Here is a 12,514-nt window from a genome sequence, read left to right as displayed (position 1 = left end):
CAATTACTTTATTCTATTATGATTATTAATTAATATTGTTCATTATAGACAATAACATGGAAGTTAATCTTTCCAGTGCCTATAGAAAAATACAAACAAATGACTCCACTGAAAGTTCACTTCATCTTTTATTAACCATTTGCTACATGCTAGACACAGTGCTGGGTGCTGAGATACCAAGAAGAATGTGCCATAGACTCTGCCCTTATGGAGCAGGTGGGTAAGTGGAGAAAACAGTCTGCATGTAGTGATGACTGCTAGGACAGAAGACCTGGACATGCTACCCAGAAGAGGAGGGGCACAGAGAAGGCCCCAGTTAGTGAAACCTGAGGCTGCACAGGGAGCTTCCGACAGGCAGGAAAGCTTTTGGTTAATTCTGAAAATGACTGGTCACTGGGTAGGCAGGTGATGAAAGAGTGAGGGAAGAGGGACCACACAACAGAGACAGCATGTGAGACCAACAGAGCACAGACCCAAGACGGCATCATATTTAATACAACTGGAAACAATCTAATAGAGAAGAATTAGGGTTACAAAGTCAGTTTACCCTTGGGCAGATTACTCATCCCTGTACTCATTCAATTAATACTGTGAATGCCTCACAGGAGGTGTTCCAGGGATACTTGAAGGAAATGACTAGATCAGAAAACCATCTAAACATTAGGTTTCTGTTGCAGAGGAGCCTAGGTAGTAACTTCCTCCCTGACCCTAAATTATCACCCTCAATTCCTCTCCCTCCCAAGAGCTCCTGTGACTGGAATGGTTCACCCAGAGTTATGGTCTGAGCCAGGTGGGCTGCAGAGGTAGGAAGCACAGAGCAATGGCACCATGGTCCAACCCAGAGCTGCTCTGTCCTTCAAAGGAAGAGAAAGCAAACAATGAGATGATTTTATCACATAGATCAGTGTCCTTAAACTGCTGTACTTAGTTTACTTGGGAATGTTTCTCTTTTTTTGGTTACCATCTAAAGATGGTAAATTTTGCCAGTCTTGTGGGTTTGGTTTCAGTGTCTGTGTGTGCTCAGTCATGTCCGACTCGTGGTGGCCCCAAGGACTGTAGCTCGCCAGGTTCCTCTGTCCATGGAATTTTCCAGGCAAGAATACTGGATTGGGTTGCCATTTCCTACACCACTGGATTTTCCCAACCTAGGGACTGAACCTGCATTTCTTGTGTCTCCTCCATTGGTAGGTGGATTCTTTACCACTCACACCACCTCAGAAACCCTTGGTTTTAATGGTGATAGCTAATTTTTTGATCCCACTCCACAAATTACTCCAGCTGACCAATCAAGTATGGGTCATTGCCAGGTAAGGAGACGTCATTAAAGACCCTTTAATTCATCCTTAAAATCTGAATTTCACTTTCCAATACAGGCTAATCCACTGCATATAAAATCTAACCTTAATAGAACCTACTGAAAGGCAAGAAACTGGTAAGGGGCACCTGCAGCTGGGTGCATTTGATGAATGGGTACATTTTAACCTTTTAGGTGGAATACAATGTTTTTCAACACTTATAATTAGGGCTGCAACCTGGCTACTCTTTTCTTTAATAGGTTGCAACCTAATTACCCAATATTTTCAACACTTATAATTAGGGTAGCTACCTACATACCCTTTTAATTGTTAATAGGAAGCAATTCTACCTACACTGAGAAGAATAGATGGTATCTGAGGATGCTTGTATAAGCAGATTTAACAAAGAACTCTTCCTCCATTTCAAATGTTCTTGTTCCTAATATATTAGCTGTTCATTCACCTGTACCCAGTGATTCTCCAAATACTAGAATTATTGAGAAGACTTTATAAAAACACTGATAGACTAGCTTCCCCCAAGCCAACTGAATAAAAACAACCCTGGGTAGGGCTCATGAACTGATAATCTTAAAAAAGATCTCCAGTTGATTCTAACATGCAACCAGAGTTTAAAACCATGTATTTTAGCAGATTAGAGGTATAGAGTCCTTGGAACTTAGGGTTCTTAACATCTAAAGCCCCATGCAAAATGAGAATTCCTCACACAACATCCCTGACAAAACATCACCTGACTGCGCTCCTTAAAGCCAGCCTAACAAAGCAGCCCCGGCAGCCTCCCCAGGCGGCCCGCTCCATGGCTGGAGAGGGCTTGCTGCTGCTGAGCTGGGTGCACAGGTTCAGTCCCATTCTTTGGGTCTCTGCTCTCTGAAGTGGTCCAGACAGGGGCCACTCCTGGACCAAAACAATGCCAACTGAGCCAGTGGTTGGCCACTGAGAACAAGGACCACTTGTATTCATCTTTGAAGCCTTAACACTTAGTAAGACAGGGATTGACACACGAGGGTTGCTAGTAAATGTGGCATAATTAGAAAAAATGCATGTGTGGAAAAGATGGTCACCATTACTATTTGTGTTCTAATCATTCATCCATTTGCATACTTCTTCAGGAATGTCACTTATAAATATCACTGTTCCATGCATCAGGTCCATAGGAATGAGTGGAACACATTCACCTAAGTTAAGGAATTCATAATCGGATGGAAGAAACTTTTCTAAACAATCAGGTATCAGTCTCTCACTTAATTCTCACAGCAAAGTGCTGTTTCATTACTCCAAGTCTTTCAGAGATGAAACCAAGTCATGCAGAGGTTAAATGATTCACTCACGGTGTCACAGCTCAGCAGTAGCAGGGTTAAGATCTGAAACTGTCTGACTCCAATTTCAGTGTCTCAGAGTGCCCCAGTGTCTACAGCCACCATTCAAGAAAGGTGCTACTACAGCAGTGTCCACTACTAAGGATTTTTTAACACAGCCCAAAGCATGCTGTGATATCTATGCTGGTAACAGCCAACTGAAAATGCAGAGAGCCACACTCCTTTAGATGCAGCATGCAATTTCCAATGTACCATAGTCTCCACCACTCCCAAATGTCTGCCACTCATTTAAAGGGTAAATATCAGTTGAAATTTATCTCTGCACACATGCTGTTTGGCCCACTTTACTCACTTACATTACCTACCTGACTTTTGGGGTTGCAACTTCAGGGCTAGCACTACTGGCTAAAGTATCCCAAAAGGGCACACATTCACCCACGAAAATTTTCTGATGGTAGGTGCAAGTGGAACTTAAACATTTGAAACAGCTCATTACAGTACTCATGAGTGTCTATTAGAACAACATCATTCAATGGGAACATCTTTGGTCTGACTATTGAAAATAGAGACCATTTGTTTCCTGCTTCTGTGTGATATACGGTTCTACCTGTCTTATTCTATTTCCTTTAAATTAACTTGACTCACCCACTCAAATGAATGTGGTGGAAGAAATTCATATGCATAGGCAACTCCAGGCTACCTTCCTTGGAAAGGCCTAGACGACTTACCTGTTTCAAGGCTATTCACTCTGAGCTAATGATTCCATGTCCATCCTACATCAAACTTTCTACTATTGCTCTTGTGCCCTAGGGAGCAGAGTCTCTTCCTAATCCACCTAATCCTAATGTCACCCCTTTCCTACTAACTGCTGTCCAAGCTCTTAACCTCTGGGGACGTGATTTCTGGTCTCCATGCTCCACATGTAAATCTCACTCATGGCGATAACAGACACTTGATCTCATGTTCCACCTAGGCCCCAGCCACTCTCCCAACACCAGAAAAAGAGACAGAAATGGTCCTACCTTCATGATTGACTGGTAAAGGACGAAACTCCTTATCCAAAACAACCAGAGAACATGTGGCATCAAACCCAAGCCCTCGAATTTGCTGTAAATTGACCCCTTGTACAACTTTCTGTTTTAAAAACAAATAAACAAAAATATGAATTACAACACAGGCTTTTAGAAAACTTAAAACAGTTATGACTAGAAGGAAATGAATAAAGGACTCACAACAAAACACAGATAAAAACTCAATATCACTAAAATATCAGAATATTATATACATTAATTTCAAAAAAGACAACCAATCTAATTGGAAATTATGCAAAGGACATGAGAAGTCACTTCATAAAAGAAACAAAGAATATATAAAGAGTATATAAAACAATTCCCAACTCCACTAAAATTAAATAAATGCAAATAAAAATACTCCACTCTTCATCTTTCGTATTGGCAAAAATGTAAAAATTAAAAATATATATTATTCATGTGGCAAGATAGGGAGAAGTGGGCCTTCTTTACATTATTCTAACAATGTGATAATTTAGTACAGATTTGAAGAATATAGTATAGTATTTATTAAAATTAAAAACATATATAACTTTTGACCTAGAAATCACACTTCTAGGAAACTGTCGTAATGAATTATTAGCATAAGTAACTAAAATATTATATAAACCAAGGTTAACTGTTTACAAATATAAAAATTAGTAAAAACCATTTTATTAAATAAACTATGATACACCTATAAAACATAATTTTCTACGCCATTAAAAAAAAGTAAAGAAGCATATTCTGGGTTTGGTAGTATGAAGAAGTTGGCAAATCCGCTTAACAAAATAAAAGCATAAAACTGGACAAAATCATCAAAAACAACTATTTGAGAGGAATAAAACTTAATCGAAGTCACATAAGAAACTGAGAAGTAATCTCTCTTGAAAAATAAAACTGTACCTAAAACATTTCCACAAAACATATGCAAAAAAACCCCATACTTTTAGACTTTTATCTTATACCATACATAAACATTAACTCTAAAATGTATCATATCCCCAAATGTTAAGAATTAAGACTATAACACTCGCAGAGAAAACCTTTGTTTTCTAACATGGGTTAGACAAAGATTTATTAAAAAGCAAGACACATAAAAGAAAAAAATAATAAATTTGACTTCATTAAAATTTTAAAATTTTGCTCTTTAAAAGAAACAAGATAGTGAAAAGATAAGCTAAATATTAGAAGAAAATATTTTCAATTCATACATCTGATAATAGTCACATAGGAAATATATAAAGAACACTTATAACTCAATAACAAGAAGATAAACAATGCAGCTATTTTACGAAGTGCAATAAAATTTATCACACAATCCAGCAATTTCACTCCTTGGTATCCCAGCAGGAAAAATAAAAACATATGTCAACATAAAGACTTGTATGTGAATATTCACAGCAGCAATATTCAAAATACCCTAAAACTGGAAACAAATCAAATATTCATCATGGCTTAACCAAATGATGAAACCACGTGTGGCATATCCATACAATGATATGTGTGACTACATGAGTTAACCTTAAAAACGTTATGCTAAGTGAAAAAAGTCAGACACAAAAGAAGATATGCTGCATGATTCCATTTATGTAAACTTTCTAGAAAAGAATAACTATAAAGAGAGAAAAAAATATCTATCCAGGGCTGAGGACTGACTACAAACAGGAATAAGGGAACTTTGGGGGTTTAACAGAATCATTATGGGCTTCCCTGATAGCTCAGTTGGTAAAGAACCTGCCTGCAATGCAGGAGACCCTGGTTCAATTCCTGGGTCAGGAAGATCTGCTGAAGAAGGAATAGGCAACCCACTCCAGTATTCTTGGGCTTCCCTTATGGCTTAGCTGGTAAAGAACGCACCTGCAATGCAGGAGACCTAGGTCTGATCTCTGGGTTGGGAAGAACCCCTGGAGAAGGTTCATCTACTCACTCCAGTATTCTGGACTGGAGAATTCCATGGACTATATAGTCCATGGGGTAGCAAAGAGACAGACACGACTGAGCGACTTTCACTTAGAAATAGAAAGAAATGTTCTAAAATTTAATTATGGTGATGATTATACAAAGGTGTAAATTTAATAAAATCATTGAATTATACATTTAAATTGATGATTTTATGGTATGCAAATTATACCTCAAGCTGTTAAATATTTTTTTAAAAATTGAGCTATAAAACACAAAAAATGGAAATATATCCATGGTACATTATTAAGGTAAAAAAAAGAGCATATACAACTGTTACTAATGCTTGCCTCTGACAGCAGAAACGACAGCTGGAGAAGATGGGAGATTTTTCACTTTGAGTTGTAGAATAACAGATTTATTAATTCTATTTTTTATTTTTGTTTCCACAGTTTCCTTTTGTGAAAAAGCACAAGTGATTATATTCATTAACATTTTCTGGAAACTTAAAACAGATAATAACCTTTTAAACCCCACAAAAATCAATTCAAAAGTGTCCATCAACATTAAAAAAGTAAAAAAAAAAAATTTTTTAATAAATTTAAAGAGATAAAATGTACAATTCTTCTTTTCCCCTGTTACAGAAGGCCAGACTTGTCATTTAGGACTCTATTTCTTACTTTGAATGTGTTCCTCAAATAAGAGTTACACACAACTATTACATATTTTCAACAAGGAAAAGCATTAATTTTTTTTCAAATACTAACAACAAATAATAAAATGTCATCGTGTATTGAGCACTTACTGTGTGCCAGGTACTTTACAAGCATCACCTTATTTAATCCTTACAAAGCCTACTGAGGAAACATTTAGTATTTTCATTTCATAAAAAGAGTAAGTAGAAGACTAGAGAGAGAAGGGAAGAGCAAGCACACCCCAGAGATTGAGAACTTGAACTTAATTCTGTTTCAGAGCCAGTCAATGGCTATGCTCTTCCTACTCCACCACACTGCCTGCCTGCCTGCCCGAGAGACTCATCCTGCAGACAGGGCATGTGTCCTCAGAGGAACAGGTGTGACCCACCTGTGACTCCAGGCAACATCTTTGCCCCACAGTAACAGGTAAATCTTTACTACATTGATTCATCTAGAATTAGAAGAGCAATTTCAATTCAGTCGCTCAGTCGTGTCCGACTCCTTGAGACCCCATGAACCACAGCATGCCAGGCCTCCTTGTCCATCACCAACTCCCAGAGTCCACCCAAACCCATGTCCATTGGGTCGGTGATGCCATCCAACCATCTCATCCTCTGTCATCCCCTTCTCTTCCTGCCCTCAATCTTTCCCAGCATCAGGGTCTTTTCAGATGAGTCAGTTCTTCACAACAGGTGGCCAAAGTGTTGGAGTTTCAGCTTCAACATCAGTCCTACCAATGAAGAGCATGAGGAGCATATAAATTCATGACAAAGAGCCACAAAGACCTGGTTTCAAATCCTAGGTCTGTCACTCTGGCTACATGATCCAAGGCAGGTTATGCAATTTCAGTCCTTCCAGTCATCGTGTCTTGCTGGATCATGTCTCTGCAGAGTTTATAAGCATGGCCAACTCTGCCTGGAATGTCCTTCCAAGTTGGCTTGGAAATCTCTAGGTAGTAGCTAATATCAATGGTGCTGGGTGAAGACTACCTGAGCTTGAAACCTGGCTCCACCACTGACTAGTCTTGTGACTTTAGGAAGCTAAAAAGCCAGTTCCTTTGGTTACGCAAAGCTACTGCCTAGACTGTATCTCCTAATTATGTTAGGAGAATTCAGCAAAATAAGGTGTGATTAGCCCAACATCAGTGCACAAGAAGTAGCTGCCATTATACGAGTAAATTAATTGCATCCAGTCTTTGAACTCACGGAGCCTCAATCTGTAAATGCATAAACCTGCCCTAACTTCCACCTGCCATGCAGCCCTATTGGTCTCTGTACCAGAGAGCGCATGCCTAACTTAGGCAAGCCCATCCCACACAGGCCTACAGAAGGTCTCTAGTCAGGACAGGAAGTGGGAGAGAACAGGTAGAAAATGCAGTAAAACTCAATACAAAAAGGCAGCTCTGCAGTAGAAAGGAGCATACGCAATGGTATCAAAAGCGCCAGCTTCTGGCCCCAACTCCCAGTTCACGTAATCTTGCACTGATATCATCGCCTCAGGTTCCTGACAGAGAGACAGGTAAGGATCAAAAGTGTCAATTAGTTTGAAAGTGCTTTGGAACCGATCAACCTTTGTAGGAAATGTGAAGGATGGAAAAACTCACTAGATGCTTCATTAATTGTGTTTACGGAATCTTATGTATGAAGTACAGCATGCTCTCTGTGTCATGTAATCACATATAAAAACCACAGGATGAACTATTGAAAGATTAAACTCGAATCCTCCTAAGAATTGTGGTGAAGGTGACCTTCCAGTAGAAGTAAAGAAAATATTCCCTTCAATCTATTTTATGAATCCCCTCTGAAGACCTACAGAGTTCTATATTCTAATTATGGCTTTTCAGCAACAAAGGTTCAGCGTCTCCATCTCTAAAAGGGAAACCTGTCACAAAGAACTAGAGAAATAACTGTCATGCATTTAAATCTGATTTGGTTAGGCAGCCACTGTCATTGGCCCAGCCTTATATGGAAATACCTTATGATCATGCTTATCATGATTGAGACCCCTCACCACAACTCCTCCACCCCACCCCCCAGTTAAACCATCTCAGAGAGATGGCTGTCAGAGTCACACTACCCAGAAGGCCCCTGGGACTTTGACCTGCTGACCTGAGGATTCTTTTTTATACTCTCATTAATGGAAGAAGAAAGCAGGCTAGTAAACTCACCCCAACAACTTGGCATCAAGGGAATTTCCTCAGCTAGAGAGAAAGCACATTGCTCTGCTAAAGAATTTCCAGAGAAGGAGATTTCTGCAACTTCATTCTGTAACCTGGTCCATGTCTCGCAACTGTCAACTCGTAGCTATGGGGCAGCAAACAAATATTTGGGGAAGGGATTGTGCATCGCTTTGTTCTGACTGTGGGAACCAGTTCAATCCTGCATGTGTTTTAAATCAGCAGGCTCTGCCATATTGGGTGGGGAGACAGCGTTCTTCAGAAATCTTCCAAACTGAGAAATGGAGGGTCAGAGGCATACCTGGTTTTATCTTTAGCTCTATCTGAATCAAGGGTCAAGGCCTAGGGCCTCACGGAATTCAGCTTGCAACACAGTTCCATGTGGCTGGTACTGTATTATTTTAAATCTTGATTTGAATGCCTTTGTCAGCTTTGGGGGTGTGCATGAGGTTACGAAATCCCTAGTTCCCTCAGGCCCATCAGTCCCCATTGCCTACACAATTCAATTACTCATTCATTCAATCAGTCAGCAAATATTCAATACCATCAAGTCCCTTCTAAGGTCACGCTATGCACTCTTCCAAGTATTTGGGAAGCAAGGGAAAGAAAAAAAATTTTTTTTTAATTCCTTACCCTTTTGGAGGTTACATTGTAGGGATAGACAACAGCCATAAACTGAAAAAATTATATAGTGTATGTACAGTATACTAGAAAGTGATGGCAGGGTAATCAGGAATGCCGGGGAAGGCAGAGAGTTGCCAAAAAGGTGAGATTTGAGGAAACACTCAAAGGACCTGAGGAGCTGACCTTGTGGAAACCTGTGCAAAAAAAAGTGTTTACAGGAAGCGAATTTTGACCTACACTTCATTTTAACTAAAAGTAAATGGTGACATGTGGCTCAGTTTAGTCTCTCAGTTGTGTCCGACTCTTTGTGACCCCATGGACTGCAGCACACCAGGCCTCCCTGTCCATCACCAACTCCCGGAGTTCACCCAAACTCATGTCCATTGAATTAGTGATGCCATCCAACCATCTCATCCTGTCATCCCCTTCTCCGCCTGCCCTCAATCTTTCCCAGCATCAGGGTCTTTTCAAATGAGTCAGCTCTCCACATCAGGTGGCCAAAGTATTGGAGTTTCAGCTTCAACATCGGTCCTTCCAATGAACACCCAGGACTCATCTCCTTGCAGTCCAAGGGACTCTCAAGAGTCTTCTCCAACACCATAGTTCAAAAGCATCAATTCTTCGGTGCTCAGCTTTCTTTACAGTCCAACTCTCACATTCATACATGACTACTGGAAAAACCATAGCCTTGACTAGACAGACCTTTGTTGGCAAAGTAATGGCACTGGAGCAGCGAGCGGCCGAGAGGAGATACCCCATGTCCAAGGTCAGGAACAGCGGCTGCGCTTTGCTGGAGCAGCCATGAAGAGAAACCCCACGTCCAAGGTAAGAGAAACCCCAGTAAAACAGTAGGCGCTGAGAGAGGGCATCAGAGGGCAGACAGACTGAAACCACAATCACAGAAAACTAGCCAATCTGTTCACACGGACCACAGCCTTGTCTAACTCAATGAAACTAAGCCATGCCGTGTAGGGCCACCCTAGACGGAAGGGTCATGGTGACGCATTCTGACAGAAATGTGGTCCACTGGAGAAGGGAATGGCAAACCACTTCAGTATGCTTGCCTTGAAAACGCCATGAACAGTATGAAAAGACATGTCGCTAGCGACTACTATATTGGACATTATGGGTCTAAGGATGTATGGGAGTGAAATATGTTGGCTGAAGGCAGGAAGAAGAGAGAATATGTGTGAAAGAGAGGAAGCACTGCATGCGTGAAGACAGGAAAGAAGGAAAATGTAGGTGGAAGGCAGAGCTGAGAGAGGGATCATGAGATAAACCAGAAGAACAGGCTAAAACCAAACCATGCAAGGCCTGGAGGGCATGTTAAGAGTTCTGAGTTCTATCTTAAGAGTAGTTTGAGAATATAGAAGAGTTTTCAGGTCAGCATTAAAATGTCATTCCAGCTCAAGAAGGAGAACAATCACAGCGGGGAAGACATTTAGGAGGAGGTTACATTCCAGCGCTGATCTAAACAAAAGATGAAGGTACGGGGTGTTGGAGACGGAGAGAAAGCAGAGATATGAACTGACTTCAGCCTTATCACCCACTTCCTGGATGACTTAGGAAAAGTCACTTCACTCTCTGGATCCCAGTTGTTCGACTATAATCTGGAAGGAACAATCCCTCTCCTACCCACCTCGTATGACAATCAAGTGGATAGGAACATGCTTTGTAAACCATACAGGTTCTATGAACGGGAGGAGGGTGACATCATTGCTCAGTCCCACATGTGTGACGACTTCTTCTGCGCTCTCTCTCGAAGTATATATTACTCATACAGCTGGTGCAATTTAGGAAAAAAAATGATACTTCGTTGACTGTGTGGATATTTTTTTCGCATGCAACTGAACTATTTCATCCTTAGAGGCAGAGAACTTGTTGTAACCCCGCTCCCATATATACTCTAGTTCTTAGCCAAGAGCATGGCACACAGTACTGCCTAATAAATATTTGCAGACTAAATGACACCTCCAGCTTATCATCTTCTTCCTAATGGAATCTGTTACTATACACTAAACTTGCAATGTTCTTGCCTTGTTGTTCATCGCAGCACTGTTTATAATAGCCAGGACATGGAAGCAACCTAGATGTCCATCTGCAGACGAATGGATAAGAAAGCTTTGGTACATATACACAATGCAGTATTACTCAGCCATTAAAAAGAATGCATTTGAATCCGTTCTAATGAGGTGGATGAAACTGGAGCCTATTATACAGAGTGAAGTAAGACAGAAAGAAACGCACCAATACAGTATACTAACACATATATATGGAATTTAGAAAGATGGAAATATAACCCTGTATACGAGACAGCAAAAGAGACACAGTTGTATCGAACAGTCTTTGGGACTTTGTGGGAGAGGGTGAGGGTGGGATGATTTGAGAGAATGACATTGAAACATGTATGTTGTCATATGTGAAACGAATCAGCAGTTCAGGGTCAATGCATGTTACAGGATACTCGGGGCTGGTATGCAGGGATGACCCAGAGGGAGGAAAGAGGGAGGAGGGAGGTGAGAGGGGGGTTCAGGAGGGGGAACTCATGTACACCTGGGGCGAATTCATGTCAATGTATGGCAAAACCAACCAATATAATATTGTAAAATAAAAAATAAATAAATAAAGATAAAAAAAAAACAGAAATTTAAATACAGCAAAAAAAAAAAAGAAAGAAATGTTTAGTCACTAAGTTGTGTTTGACTCTTTTGCGACCCTGTAGACTGTAGCCTGCCAGGCTCCTCTGTCCATGGGATTTTCCAGGCAAAATACTGCAGTAGGTTGCCATTTCCTCCTTCGGAGGACCTTCCTGACCCAGGGATGGAACTCATATCTCCTGCACTGGCAGGAGAATTCTTTACCACTGAGCCCCTGGGAAGCCCCCAAAAGGAACAGAAGCCATTAAAATCAGTGATGACATAGAAATCAAGACATGGAAGCAACCTAAATGTCCATCAACAGAGAAATGAATAAAGAAGATGTGGTTCATATGTACAATGGAATAATACTCAGTAAAAAAAAAAAAAAAAGGAATGAATAATGCTATTTGCAGCAATAAAGATGGACCGAGAAATTGTCTTACTAAGTGAACTAAGCCAGGCAGAAAAGGACAAAAGATTCCATGTATATTACTGCTTGTACCTGAAATCTAAAAAAAAAGATAAAAATGTACTTAGATACAAAATAGAAATAGACCTACAAACACAGAAAACAAACTTACGGTTACCGAAAGGAAAAGTGGGGCAGGGATAAATTAGGGGTTTGGGATTAATATATACACACTACTTCCCTGGTGGCTCAGACAGTAAAGAGTTGGCCTATAATGCCGGAGACCTGGGTTTGATCCCTGAGTAGGGAAGATCCCCTGGAGAAGGAAATGGCAACACACTCCAGTATTCTTGCCTGGAAAACCCCATGGATGGAGGAGCCTGGCGGGCTA

General features: G+C 40.5%; 1 protein-coding gene across 11 annotated transcripts in view; it reads right to left on the bottom strand.

Moving 5' to 3' along the window:
* The window catches only part of FGGY (FGGY carbohydrate kinase domain containing), a 516,773-nt gene that overhangs the window by 470,658 nt on the left and 33,601 nt on the right, over positions 1-12,514 (bottom strand). For 8 of the 11 annotated variants that reach the window (XR_016037181.1, XM_088835336.1, XM_088835335.1 and 5 more), the window contains one exon: positions 3,652-3,763. The exons of the other annotated variants lie outside the window; for them this stretch is intronic. Coding sequence is in view for 6 of the 8 variants with exons in the window: in XM_088835336.1 (XP_088691462.1) it covers positions 3,652-3,763 (112 nt within the window). In the remaining 2 variants the exon portion in view is untranslated. The remainder of the gene's footprint in view (positions 1-3,651; positions 3,764-12,514) is intronic. 11 annotated transcript variants of the gene reach the window in all.

Source organism: Moschus berezovskii, chromosome 4 (assembly GCF_049115385.1).
Source record: "Moschus berezovskii isolate FMDL1 chromosome 4, NW_MosBer_1.0, whole genome shotgun sequence".
NCBI lineage: Eukaryota > Metazoa > Chordata > Mammalia > Artiodactyla > Moschidae > Moschus > Moschus berezovskii.
Note: the sequence above shows the minus strand (reverse complement) of the source record. Positions and strands in the feature narration are given on the sequence as shown.